Source organism: Seriola aureovittata, chromosome 9, assembly GCF_021018895.1.
Source record: "Seriola aureovittata isolate HTS-2021-v1 ecotype China chromosome 9, ASM2101889v1, whole genome shotgun sequence".
Lineage (NCBI taxonomy): Eukaryota > Metazoa > Chordata > Actinopteri > Carangiformes > Carangidae > Seriola > Seriola aureovittata.
Genome location: NC_079372.1, coordinates 18,048,596 through 18,063,736, shown reverse-complemented (window position 1 = coordinate 18,063,736; position 15,141 = coordinate 18,048,596). Strand labels below are relative to the sequence as shown.

At 41.0% G+C, this 15,141-nt stretch overlaps 1 protein-coding gene across 2 annotated transcripts in view; it reads left to right on the top strand.

Annotated features, from left to right (window-relative positions):
- LOC130175415 (plexin-A1-like) overlaps positions 1-15,141 on the top strand; it is a 260,949-nt gene that overhangs the window by 123,291 nt on the left and 122,517 nt on the right. For both annotated transcript variants that reach the window (XM_056385882.1, XM_056385881.1), the window contains exon 4: positions 4,425-4,556. In XM_056385882.1, coding sequence (XP_056241857.1) covers positions 4,425-4,556 — 132 coding nt within the window. The remainder of the gene's footprint in view (positions 1-4,424; positions 4,557-15,141) is intronic.

Genomic DNA, 15,141 nt, shown 5'->3' with positions numbered 1-15,141 from the left:
TTACAGTGTCCTTGGTAATATCATCGTTGGTTTGGTAATGAGCCTAATCCCAGGAGGATAGAGAAGACGGAGATGTCCGAGGAGAGCGGGGGGGGGGGGGGAGTCCAAAGTCAGAGCGTGGGTGGGAAGCTCATTAGGAAAAAGTCACCTTTAACTTCCATCCTGATCCTCACTTTCCCCACAGTGTCGGTCTCCGTAGAGCTGCGTTACCTAAGGTGCACCAGAGAGACGGGCCGTCCTTCATCTGAAAGGTTGAAGACATGATACATGTCTTATTGCACTGTTCTCAGACAAGACGCAAAAAACGTGTTCCTGCCTCCTCAGTGTACGTCACCCTGGAAAAGAGCATTAGCTAAATGCCTGGAATATTAATGGAGAGTTCAGTAAATCACACACACTGCAGTGTCCCTGCTTTGAGCTGAGCGATGTGTCATTTTAGCCCGGATATATTCCAAATAAACATTGTGTTTTGAAACTAATTGATTGGTGGATAATTTGAATGCAAATAGCAGCAATTACTGTTCAGCGCACTCATCAGAGAGTGGCACTGCTGAGCAAGATAAAAATACATATGATTGTGTGGCTCCAAAGAGGAAAACTAATCATTAAAAAAAACTGTCTGCTTTAATGACTCATAAGCTTTCAGTAACATCAAAGTGGGAACCTTTATGGGGTTTGTTTTGGTCTAATAATCATCCTGGAAGCAGTTAGAAAGGCATATTTAAGCACCTTTTAAAACAGGTTGACACTGCTTTTGGACCAGAGTCTCTTTCATCTTATAGCCTGAGCTCTTTGCTAATAAGTTCCAGGAAGTGAGAGACTGGACAAGATGGAAATATAAAAAAGATCCAGATGCCCCAGTGTCGCTCCTTTTTTTTTATTTCCCACTTTTATGGCTTTGAATTTAGTGAGCACAGACTACAGAGAGAGAGAGAGAGAGAGAGAGAGAGCAATTTATGAAGCTGGTTCCTTCAGCGAGGTAAACAGATGACATTCATTTGAAACGCTTGTAACATAAAGCTATGCTTAAATGAAGCCGTACAAACAATGCAAAGTTTTCCACTAGATGTGATCGCACAGTTTGCGTCACGTCAGTGTGAATTCTAAGAAAAGCAATTGGAAAAAGTAGATTATCGGAGGGGTTAATCAAAGTTTCTCACCCTTAAGTGCTGCCGCTTCCTCGCTCTGTGTTCGGACAGGGCAACTTCCAGAGTGCAGAGGTCGCAGAAGGAGAGCAGGAACCTGCAGGCTAGTAGAGTAGATGAGAATCTACAGTCACCTGCTCCAGTTCCCCCCCCCCCCCCCCCCCCCGTGCCAGCTGACCTGAATCCCACTCCAACTGCCCTCTGCCCCGAGCTGTAGGGCAGAGCACGCTCCCTGCTCCTGTCCCCCCCCCTCCCCCCCGCTCCGCCACAGTCCTTCACTCCTCACAAGTGATAGGGCGGCCCAGGGCATGTAGCAGTTTTAGACAGGTCAGATAAAGTGTTTTTGTTTGTTTCTTGTGAGTTTTCATGTTTTTTTTTTTTCTTGTGTGTGTGTGTGTGTGTGTGAGAGTGAGTGCAAGCTGTTGTTGATAGAGAGAGAGAAAGAGAGAGAGAGATGGAAGTCATCAGAGCCAAGTGGACGAAAGATCAATTCACATAAAAAGTTTCAGTGTGTGTTTTTGTGTGTGTCTTCATGCGGGAGCAACATAAGCGACTGCTGAAACTAATAACAACTGGGTCACACACACAAACACTGTAATTTACAACTTTTGTGACAATGTCTGACAATCACATGTTAACAGCATCAGATTCCAACAAAATCCTGCTGCTCTTTGTTCTTTTTCTTGCTGTAAACATCCTCACATTTTTAGCAATAAGTGTAAAATCTCAATATTTTATACTCAGTGTCCCACCGAGAAACTCCTTAAAGCTGATTTGTCAGAGCACTTGACTTTTAACCAAAGCCGCCTCCTCCTCTTAAGCAACAAAAGCACATACAATGATGACAGCCTGTCTGTTAGTGAACCTTCTGTTCAGAAAAAAAAAGATTAAGGGGAACTCTGGAAGTGATTTGGCAGATAATAACCACAGAGACTGTTGAGACTATAATGAGAAAAAAAAAAAAAGGAGAGATGACAGAGCGAGTCTAGGCGACAGAAAGTTTTAGAAGACTAAACTGCTGTCAGGTGATGGATGAGCAGATAGAGGTCGGGAAATTAGAAAGAGAAAGATCCAGACAAAAAAAGTACGGAGGGAAGGAAAAAAATCCACTGGCTGGTTCAGGAGGAGTGACCCTCATGACTCTCATTTTGTCAGTAGACTTAACACCGGCCAGCACCAACAAAAGAACCATCATTCGGTTGTGTAGTATACTTATATCTACGGTGTGGCGGCAATGATTTTGAGTTTCAGCATAAATTGAGAACCAAATGAAAGTGCTGAAAATGTTTTTCAGCCGACAGAAACATTGTGAGTAAACTTCTGAAGTCTTAAATGCAAATGAAATGGGAATTGAATGTTTTTACATGAGGTGAAACCGATTACATTGTTTTCCCGAACACACTGTAGCTGCTGTGCGCTAGAGAAGACGGAATGAGTCTCGAAAGAATTAAAAGTATTCAGCCAGAATTTGTTGTTGTTCTTCAAGGTTAGATGTGTTCAATGCAGAGGCTAAGGATGATAACAAAGATACAGGACAAGGTATAAACCTGATATGTGGCTGGACTGCGAATGGGTGTTCACAGGGTGCCGTAAGTCCAAGACAGTATTTCTTTCCTGGTCAGACCATGCACCTTGTGCTTTCATCATGTGGACACATGGGGGATGAGATCATACACAACAAAACTAAAGGTTAAATGCTGTTTTAACTTGCCGGCGTTAAATCCTCCTTTCAGTTCATGGATGGCGCCACACAGCCAGGCATGTCAAAATGCTTATTTCTAAGCTTCAATATTTAATATAAGATAATGTGTAAATGCACAATGTGCCGTCAACATAAAAAAGTAAATAGGATATTGTCACAGGAGCACAAGCGCTTGAGAGTAAATGTCCATTCATGATTTTATTTCTGTTCGCACTACAGACTGTTCGGACTGGCCGTGGCGCGCCCTGGGAAGAAGTCCCAGTTTGCCGCCACATCGGTGGTCCGGTTAAAAACTCTGAAACTCTAGCACCCAGAAATGAGACATGCGCTTATTGCAGCACGTCAGTGCAGCAAAAAAAAAAAAAAAAAAAGCCTTGTTAAGAAACAAAGGGTTTCAGTCCACTGAAACACAAGAGAGCTTTCGATTTGAAACGGTTACAGTGTGAAGTGTTGAATTTGTATTAACTTGTAATGCAGTAACGCTAAGAGGGCAAATGGGAGCGGATCAAAATGAGGCATTGTACAATTATCAAACAGGGGAAAATAGAAACAAAGGCTTGTTACCTTCTGCAGTTGAGTTAGATAAAGGGTTAGGGTCGAAACTGTTGTGGATTTGCTGAGGATGTAATAGAAACGTTTCACGCCAAACCATTTTGAAAAGAGCAGCGGCCGGCGGGAAAAGTCCGACACTCGGCTAGCCGACCAATGGTGTAGCTTCATCACATCTCACTCAGTCGAGGACATTCGCAGATGTAGTGCTGTCCCCAGGCTGATCCAGCAGAACATATGACAATACTGTAATACAGAGGTTCCTCAAGCCACGGGCCATGATGTTTCTTCCCATCAATACTTGTCATGTGAAGTCATGCTGACGTTCCTGCTTTATCTGTGCTGAAACTGATTGGATGTCAGTGCTCTGTTTAGTTGAAGCATCAGTTCATAACTGTGTGTAAAAAGGAATATGTATGATGATGACAGCCTTGAAGGTGGTGTAGGTCTTTTATTATTATGACTGTCTTGCACATGAAATTTGAAAAAATATTATCATATATCATCATATATAAGTATATGTGATCTCTGGTTTTTATTATTGTTCATTATTTGCCCATATTGTCTAGCCCTGATAGGAACCTGCAAATGTTGTTGCTTTTGTTGTTGTTTCACCCAAATTGTACAAAACACATCCTCTCACTTACCTCTAGTGATATTGAGCCATGCAGGTAATATTGGTTTTTATCTGGCCAGGTTTTGAGATATATAAGAGATATATGAGATTTCTGCTTCCATTCTTAATACAATGGAGGTGAATTGAATTTTTGTTGGTGGTGTGTTGCAAATAGCATCATGTCTCTGCAGGTACAAAGTCCCCGTTTCTCTAATAATCCACAGACCACATGAATAGTTTTTATTTCATCTGAGGAAAATTCCTATTCCTGTTACAACTGTTCACAGTGTGTTCACGGGATTACCATGAGTAATCAGGGGAGCAGCCACGGCAGCAGTCAAGTGTGATTTATTTGTCCTTTGTTGTTTATACTATTGTTAACCAGTAACCATTCTTCTCTGTCCTCTTCCAGATCCTTGTGAACTCCATTACCCAGCCTGCCTTGCTGTATGAAAATGTGGTGGTGAGTGATGGGAGTCCCATCCTTCGAGATCTTCTCTTCAGCCCGGATCATCAATACTTATACGCCCTCACCGATAAACAGGTATGAGAAGCACACACGTGAACACTCACAATACGGTGATATATTCATGCAAGGTTAGCATTGTGTCCCATAAATGCATCCTACTGTTGCCGTGACAACTGTAAGGATATGATGATCTATGGTCATTTTTCTGTCTGGTGGTTTTAGGGTGAGCTCTAGTGATATACAGTGATATAAAACACACACAATGAACAAGGTGTGCATGTAAGTGTACATATGTTTGCAACGATATACACACACTGCTTCCACACTCAGATCCACAGTACTGAAAACAGATCCAGAGAAGGTTAGAGAGAGAGAGAGAGAGAGAGAGAGTAGAAGAAAAAAGAAAATGAGGACAGGGGAATAGCACCATAAACAGTTAATGAGGAAAGATGTATTGAAATCATACAGAGGGGGAGCAATCAAGCTAATTACATACCTACAGTGCATGTATACATTTGCAAATTAAGCAGTATTACATGTCCATGCGTGCACACACACACACACTCACACACACACACACACACACACACACACACACAACACACACACACACACACACACACACACACACACACACACAGTCATGAGTGCTAATTAATATCATGAATATTAAATGTGTCATATATAGGATGAAGCCTCATATCCCCCTTCCACCAGGGGTGGCCTACAGTATACACACAACCTCTGCATTTGAATTGAAGTGTGAAAGATTTAGTCTTTCAAAGTGTGACAGTTTTAGATTTTTGAATCAAACTATGCAAGAAAAAAACCAAATGAATAATAAATCTGGTTTTCACTTTGAACGCCCGGTCACGTTCGCATTTAAAACACTATCTAGTTTATTAGCAGTGTTTCATTTGACCTCCTCTGTGAGTGGATAAACTATGATCTACATGTTTTTCAGACATTTATGGGGCAGGAGTTAATAGTACAAATACATTATTTTTAATAAGCCTACACTTTGTGTACTTATTGTACTGGTAGCGACCAAGCTAACAAGCTTGCCAACTATCAGTTTCATTCCTTTAACAGTTCTTTAATGAATTATTAAGCAGCGAAATGCAGCGAGGGGGAATAAACAGAACTGTAGCAACTCTGCAATCACTAGCATGTTCCAAGCTGGCTAACATATTAACGGTTGGCTTGGTAGCTTGATACAGTACTTTACTATGTAGCCCTGCAAATAATCACCAAACTTTTAGAACAAATAATTTAGCAAAGATACACAAATGAATTTCACTGTGTCACTTTCTGCATGATAAGGCTTTAGTTTACAGTTCATAGGGTAAATGTTGCTACTTTTATTTGATTTGGAAAATATGTATTTTCAATGGACTCATGAAAGCAAGTGCACTTAAAGAGCATATTTACCAAATCAGTACGTTTTTGTAGTCACTGTTGTCCAGTATTATGTGGCTTTTTCAAATGAATTTTTCATGATTTGCTTTTGTCTCACTGACCTCTCATTTCCCACACTTGCTCATCTGCAACATAAACGGTACAACGAAATCCTGCAGTCGTGGCATCTCGGCGTTGTTATCTTGACCTGTCTTCAAACAATTTGTCAGAGTTTAGCTGCGGCTGCTCTTCCACTTTCTCTCTTCTCCTTCCTTTACCTGCATGACTCTTATCTCCTAACGGTTAATGACCGCGATGTGATAACCTTCAATGAGACTCCCCACTATGTAGACAGTAACTGCCATGTGAGTGCTGTGTAATTTACCAGCGATTAGACATAATTGACTTCCATGTATCTGAATGAGTCCGAAGAGGAAGTGGAGTGTAATTGATACAAATGGACGTCGTCTGTGTTGATTTGACCGGGGGAAATAAGGCCCCTTCGATCATGGATAGGAGTCCAGGGAGTGACTTGTACTGTACCGAGAGATACATAAATATATACTGATGCAGAGGGAGCCTACCCACATGAACACACTCGCTGAAACACAGAATCATGTATGCATGCATAGAAAGAAAAACTTGGATTTGATTAGGATTTAATTCCCAAAATTACTAACATTGACAACAAAATTAGAATCAGTGTGAGTTCCTATATTCATTATACTGCCAACAGCAGAATAAAGCTGAATTTCTAGATCGTGACAGCGCTGCTAGATCAGCAATATTACAAAATGTACTGTAATTGCAAGGTCAAGTCTCAGATGAACCACAGAAGGTGAGTGTCTGAAAGAGAAACTAGAGCTTTGGGAAACCTTCAGAATCATTTACTGTACGTTTGCAAAAAAGAACAAAATAGTGAGCTGTCAACAGAGACTATAAGACTTAAGCAATGCTATCAATTATAATGATAATACTGTACCAGCATTGGGCCTGTATCCAATAAGTATCTGTGATTCAGCCAGCAGTGCTCAGCAGCTGCGCAGCAGGATGAAGAAAGCTGCATGGAAAGTCCATGCTGGGAGTGTTTGCAGATTTTCCCTTTTAACTCCTGTCATCTGCATTAAAGATGACTGCTATTGCCACCAGAAAGTCTGTTTCAATTATTAAAGCCAGTGCTTTATTTTTGATGAGCGCTGATATGTCCACTACATGCCTGTGCATGTTAGTGCAGCGAGTATGGGAGGTCCTGCGACAGGGAGAAGCCTGGTAGAAACCACAATGCTTCTCCGCTCAGAGTAGGGTTAGAATATAATCAGGAATCCAGTTTGAGGGTTTTTTTCTTTCTTTTTTCCTCCAAAACTCGTTTTCTTTTCTTTTCTTTTCTTTTACTAGAAGGAACAGTTTGATATTTTGGGAAATGTGGTCATTCATTTTCTTGCACACTTTCTTGACATGGAGCTTTTTGAGTTAGATAAAAAAAGATTAATAGCAAATGCTAGAGCCGCCAGGCGATTAGCCTACCTTAGCTTAAAAAATGAAAGCAGGGGGAAACAGCCAGCCTAAATAAATCTGCCTGTGGGTACATTTAAATTTTAATAATTACCGTATTATATTTTGTTTCCTTAATTCATACAGAAACAGAAAAACAACAAGTTGTAATTTTACAGGGAGTTGATGTGATGGCAAAAAGACTCCAGGACATGTTAGTTAGTGAACTTTATAGTCGCTGACAGGGAGGTTTCATGCTAAGCTAACTGCTTGTTGGTAGCCTCATATTTAGTATGTAGATATGAGAGTGGTATTGATCTACTCATTCTTCTTTCAGAAAGAAAGGAAATAAGCATATTTCCCAAAACGTTTCCTCCTTTACTATTAGATATTCTTTCAAAAGCTACAATAGCAAGTTCAAATGGATTCAAGATGGTAGATTTATACAGTGGCTATATCTGTACCGGATCATTTTTGCCTCACACACATGCTGTGATGGCAATTTTTGTTTTAAATTTTATCTTTTAACTGTAATTTTGTTTCAGTGAAAATCCGAAACCACACTATTTGACAGAGTAGACAAGACAGAGTGACCATCTCTTTGGACGGCAGAGATAATGGCCTTTCACTTCAACATTGACCAAATTCACAGTCCAGTCAGAAAATGAAACAGAGTATAAGAGATAGAGAGAGCGAGAGCTGTGGTGGGAGTTGAAAAGGTGGGAAAATATAATTGGTTCGCAGGATATGCTCTGTTCCTTTCTCTGCCTCTTTCCCTGCCTCATCTTTTCAATATTCTTAGGGGTCCTCACTTTCAGATGGAGTGAGTTTGTGGAGTAAGTGCTCTCCCGGTTGCGGCTTCACACAGCATAGAATAGAATAAGGATCTTCCCTCTGCTGCTGAATGTGAACTTGTGTTCCAGACAGTACAGGACCAGAGGGTGTGCAGAGCCTCCTCAGCCTGCTGATGAGGAACGTTTTCCTAGCCAGAGGCTGTCTGGACTCCAGATAATGTATCGTGGTTTAAGGTCGCCGGCCAAGCCCAGGGGTGTATAAACTCCTGCTTTTCTTTCAAGCCAAAAAAAAAAAAAAAAAAAGTATCCAAAACAAAAACTGTAGCTGTTTTCTCTCTGGTCTGTGGACAGAGGTTTAGTTACATTCGGGGATCCAATCTAATGAGAAAATACAAGGAATAATAAATTCCCCAACAGCAATAGCACAAAGTTTAACAATGTTTGATCAGTTGTCTTGAGACTGAAGGAGTTTAGAGATGTAGCTGCCTGTTACGGAGAGCGTAGATTTCCAATGCGGCTGCCAGAGGGTGTGGCATGTGCCATTAAGTCCAAGGGTGGTGAAGGTGCTGCGATCGAATGGGAAGAGCAAAGGGGTTCCCATTAGTGAAGCGTGTCACAACCTTGCGGCTACAAACACATAAAAGGTTTACTTTGATAGTCAGGTAAAGATTAGCTTGTTGCATATGGTGATAGTGTGTTAGTTACATTGTGGTGGGTTAGGGTTAGGATACAGGACAGCAAAAATAAACATTTCTCTACATTTTGTAATTCATGTTTTTTTAAAGAAGCTATTTGTAAGTTTCGCTATTGCTGCATAGCCAGCATTAGCATTAACAGCTGTTTACTTACCAGCGTAGAAGAAACGTTCAGCATCAAACTTCACTTTATGATACCAAGTCACATTAACGTCCAGGCTGCCCTGAAGACGCAGCGCTGCTCAGAGGGCGTATTATAAACTCTTGTCTTGTAAACACAATGATAGCTGAAGCTCTTGCCAAGACAGGTAAGTAAACAATTGCTAATGCTAACGCTGGCTATGTAGTAATAGCTAAACTTACAAATAGTTCCTTTTGAGGCAAAATGTTTTTATGCACACATGCAAAAGAATTAACCGCAAACGTCGCAGACACAAGTGAAGTCTATGTTTATGTTTTATTCCAGGGAAAATACTTGCAAACCGTAAATTGTCACCTGTGATACGTGGTAGGACTAACATTAATGGTAAACAGGCTAGTTTTTGCTAGTTTCTGGAATATGCCAGATATATAAGACCAATAAATACAAGGCCAAATGTCAGTGTCAAGCTGTAAGCTTGTGGTTAACATGCAAAAAGTTGCTTATTTCCATATCCGGCAGATAGAACAACATTAGCATTAATTTGGAGTCATGTTTCTGGCAATTGAATATTCTCACCCCAATATTCCCTCTGTTTTTACCCCTGTTTTAGTTTCCACAAAGTCCTCAGGGTAATAGTTGGCGTCTCAGTTTGCTAATTACAGGTTAGCATGCAGTAACGCTCTGGGCTATAAGACCAAAACAATGAGATGAAAGCCACTAAATTAAAAGAGCACAGGGGACCTTAAAGTTAGGTGACATGTAAAAATGTGTGCATAATTAACAACTCTCTGAAACTGAAATAACAACAAAAAAAATGCTGTTGAAGACGGTGATGCAGCTCACTCCTGCACCTGGGATCTTCTGGAGTAAGGTCTGCTGTATGGCAGGACCCTTCTCACCATGCCACTTGAAATCCCATCATATACTCATATACGTGGACTCTATGATGAGCGTTTCAGAAGTGAGCTATACCTTCACCCTGTTTGTCCTCTTCATCCCCTCTTCACTCCCCCCCCCCCCCGTTCCTCTCTCCTTGTTGAATAATAGAAATGCCAAGTGATGAGAGCTCAAACATCAAAAAGCCCATTTCCCAGCTTGACAGAGCAATTTACCTTTTCCCATATTCACTCACACACATAATTAAAAGTGGTGGATTGGACTGCAGCATATAGACTGCGCATCTGTACAACAGTAGAGACTCGCATGTAAGCATCCGCACACGTAGAGTGAAAACATAAAACCGTCCGATTCACTGTGAGAGGAGAGTTTTCGATTAGCGAGCAATGGATTTATACACAGCTCTCTTTGTGTCTCTGCTATATATACACACACACACACACACACACACACACACACTGACACTAACACACACACAGTTTCTCTATGTCCTCTCGCTCTATGTATATCTATGTATCTCTGCCTGCCTTCAGCTTTTGGTCGGTTGCTTTCTGGTCAGTGATGTCATATCGTTTTTGTGCTCATAAAAGCGAACAGTGACTCTAAATCAATTTTATCATTGCTGTTGTTTCCTCCTTACATGTTTAAATTGTCCCGATTTAATAAAAACAGCAGGGTAAGAGAGATTTTTCATCCTGTCATTACAGTCTGTTGTTGACGTCACCGAGACAGACATATTTCTTGGATCCTTTATGTCCCCATGGTTGACATCACCTAATTGCTTTAAAGGAAATGACTAAGTGGATTACATCTCATAATATATTGATTTCTACTGTACCTTTCTACCTAATTACTCACTTATCATATAATTACCTTGTGCTGCTTCCAAAGTGCAGCTATGAGGTGAAGCTTTCTATTTACCTAATTCCTATTATAATGAGTTATTCTTAGATTTCATTACAGGCTAATCTAGCCAGAGGCCATGTATTTTATATTTTGATTTGTTTTTTTGGGGGTCTTTGTAATCTACTTCTTCATGTGATCTACTGGGTGTACAAAGCAGATCTGAAGCCAAGCCCAGCCTCTGATCTTTTCCCCGCCTTAGCGACACCACCAGATTTCCACTACTGTACTCACAGGGCAAGGTCAAGCCTGTCTGCTTGTAAAACAGCTTCGTAAGGTGACCCGCTGGCAGCCAAAGGCTTCGCCCCCTGCCTCCGCGAGGCCGCTCAGACAGTGGCATAATGGTCTGATGATGTACCTCCGTGTATTGATTTAGCTACAGTACAGAAATGTACTGAGCTGCACTGTACTGCACAGTGGAGAAACCCTACCCCTGGCACCGCATCAGAGAGGGTTCATATTCAATTCACTCAGCATTTACTGCACTTGGAGGTCAGGGAGAAAAGACTGTCGTGTGCTCCCTTTTTAAAACAGTTTCTTTGGTGTTTGTCCAACTTTGAAGTCGCTCAAAAAATGTTAGTGAAGACAGGGACGGGGAGAATAATGAGACGAGGATACAGCAATCTAATGGAAGTGCCCTTGGCCCTGTCAGCTAATTGCAGAGTTGATTTTTGAGATGGCATGTCTTAGCAGTTGTTTTTTCCTTGGCAAACTGAAATTAAAGTGACAGGATTGTTAAGACTATTGCTTAAAGTCACTGTCATTTCAAGCAGAAGGCAGCCGTGAAAATAAATTCTGAAGTGTCTCTGAGAAAGACATTGAAGTCTTCCCGGGCCACTGCTGTCTGAAGATGAAGGCTGATACTTGCCTTTTACTCACCTCTGACCTCCAAAAACATTTTTTTTGCATAAACCAAACATTCACTGTGCCTGGCTTCTTCTGAGACATAGAAGCTGTTTCTTAAGTTGACAACAGTAGAGGAAGTGTTGCAAGAAGTGTTGATAGCAGCTCTTGCTTCTGTGCTCATTAACAGTCTGTGTGGCGTCCACTGCATGTGTTGTGGTGTTTTCTTGTGAGGGTTTGAGACCTGGGCACAGCTACAGTTTCCTCATGGTGGTAGTCAATTTAACAACTGGGAAATGCACATCATACCGTCTCTGCACAAAATCCAATTCAGGCAATTAGCGTTGAATTTCCAAAACATTTGATGAAAATATTTTTATTGTCATTTCAAACATAAATAACACATTTTTATTAAATATCCCTGCAAAACTTATGATTGCTTACAACTTAAAATAATTCATGAGGCCTTTTTTAAATTTAGTCAGATTTTATTTTAGTTGTATCATTATTATATGAATCATATTTGCACTGTGGATGGCGTGATAACTTAGTCCTTTTCTTATTTACACAAACCTGCCTCAAGGTGTCTGTCTGTCAAGGCAGAGATGAGTGATCGGCTGATCAGAATGTGATTTGTGAGACGATCAAAGAGACGGACAGCGAGAGAGAGAGGGAGAGGGAGAGAGAGAGAGATGTCTTAATGTGGCTGAGAGGAACAGCGTGACTTGGGTTCGAGCAAGGGAATGGATTAAAGTTGATTTGTCAAAGAACTGAAATGAGTGACTCTGAAGGTGTGTGTGTGTGTGTGTGTGTGTGTGTGTGTGTGTGTGTGTGTGTGTGTGTGTGTGTGAGTGTAAATAAGCGAAGGCTGAGATGGACATGGGATGTATTAGATCTTTCTTGTAAGTTTGTATGTTTGAATGCTGCTTTTTGGAGCAAACATCAGACATGATCATTTTGTATATGAACCACAGTGTGTTTGAAGCCACAGTTCAGCATTTGCTTTTAATAATTTGATGACGAGATTGATACCACTCGTGTCTGTTTGTTAAATATGAAGCTACAACATCACCTCTGTTCGAAGGTCAAAACATCTCTACCTCTAAAGCTCAATAATTGATATGTTACATCGTACTTGTTAAAACTACAGCTGAAAGCCTCTTTTTTTAACTTGGCTTTTGATTAATTCTCTCATATTTTACTGTTCTTACTAGTTTCTATTTTTATTTTCATTTACTTATCTTATCTACAGTCCTTTTATTGTTTATTTTCATTGTCCTTATATCTTCCTTTTTTATATAGTACAATTTGTTAATACAATTTTTTTTTTTATTGTAAAGCACTTTGAGCTACACGTCTTGTATGAAAAGTGCTGTATAAATAAAGTTTATGATTATTATTGGTTAAATTCTGAAGTAAAACATGAGCTTCACAGGTGCTGGTAGGCAGAACAGAGCTAAGCTAAGCTAGCCGTTTGCCCCTGCGTTCTAAGCTGACCGGCCTCTGCCGTAGCTTCATTTTTAACTGCTCAGAATAAGAAAGTGGATATCCCCAAAACTGTCCCTTAATGTTCCTTTCAGGCGAGCATGGCTTCTTCTTTAGCGTAAAGGGAACACTCCACCGTTTTTTTAATTCTCACTAATATTAAGGGTGTATGTTTACATCAAGTGATACACAATGTGGTTTTAAACTGTAAACACCCACTGTAATCTCAGCCTGATCTACACAGATCTACTAAAATTTCTTCCTGCTATCTGTATTGCACAGGAGTGACACAAAGGGAGAAATGACAAAGATAAACATGTTAAAGAAGGAGACTTTACAGGTTTTGCTGGTCATACACTGTCAGTAGGGCGTTGGGTTTCCATCACACTCCCTGTGGGATGAAGAAACTGCAGGAATATGGCAAATACCTGCTGGTGATTACAGAGCTAATGAAAACAAGAATGCACTTTCTCAGGATAATGATGGAGAGAATCTCTTTCTTCACAAAGGTCTATATGTCTCCTCTGTTTCTGCGCCCGCTGTCTTATTTCTTCCATGGTTTTGTCTGTTGGGTGTTTACCAGTGATCTATGGTCTCATTTGCTGTGTTTTTTCTGTGTGTCCAGCCAAATTCAAGACAGATGAGAGCACAGCACAAAGATGGAAAGGAAGAGAGGGAAGGGAAATTGGAGGGACAAATAAATAAATAAGTAAAACCAAAATTTTAAAGGATCCAAAATTCTCCAGAGAGGAAAAAGTGTGTCTTATAAGAACCTAGAGTCATATAACATCCAGAATTCATTGTTTGTGTGTGTATGTGTGTGTGTGTGTGTGTGTGTGTGTGTGTGTGTGTGTGTGTGTGTGTGTGTACCTGTCTGCTGTGTTCACTGAATTGTAATTTACAGCCACATGTTAAAGTTCATGCAGTTTATTAACTCACAGAGCAGCTGCATGAGCAAATACTTCTGCATCAATGTATGCATGTTACCACAAATTGCATATCTGTGTGCATGTTGCTGGTAACATGGGCGTGTGTGTGGCAGTCTCAGAATCCAGTTTACTGGCAGAATAAGCCATCCATCACCCTATTGTGTAGTGATAGCGCCTTATACCCCCCCACCCCCCACCCCACCCCCACCCCTCTATATTATACAGATGGGACAATTACAGCTGGGCCTATAGCTGCAACTAGCTGGGACCACACGGGCCCCATATGCGGAAAGAAACATCAGTCGCAATTACATTTGTGTGTCTTTCTCATCCATCCTTCGCTGCATTCCTCATACCGACCCCCCCCCCCTCCTTCCACCCACACCCCCTTCTTTCCTCTCATCTGCCACTAGGCAAATTAAGAGCCTCTCTATCACGACCCAAATGAGAGAGGCTCATTTGTAGCTGTTATTTATTTGTAACCCCCTCCCTACATCCACCCAGCATCTCCTCCGCTCTCCCTCTCTCCTCCGCTCTGGAAATATGACAAAAAAGAAAAGAAAAAGCATCTGTATCACACCAGAAGTTTTTTTTTTTTCCTTTCTCCACAAATGCTGTCCATTATTAGTTTGAAGACTAAAAACTAATGGTTAAAATGGGCATTTTTTTCCCTCTGAGATCTTATTCTTTCCTCCACCTCTTCTGCTCATTCTCCCCACCACCCCACCACCCCCTCCCTTCACTGTCCACAGATGAATGTGTTTCCCTCTGCAGCCGCAAATAGGCCAGGGATGAAAATGCCATATTTAATATAAGTAGGTGATTCTCACTTACTTACTGTCTCACACACACACACACACACACACACACACACACACACACACACAAACACAAACACGCACTCCTCAGTCACCTCAGTAAGACAAAGAGTCTTTGGCTGAGCATCTCTCGTTTCCCATCCCATTATCTGTTTTCTAAAACTCAATAATTGAACTGTTCTATTGGAATACATCATCCGCCCCACTATCACAAAACCCCATTGAATAAACTTCTCTCCCTGGTTATTGTGCTTGAGGATGACAT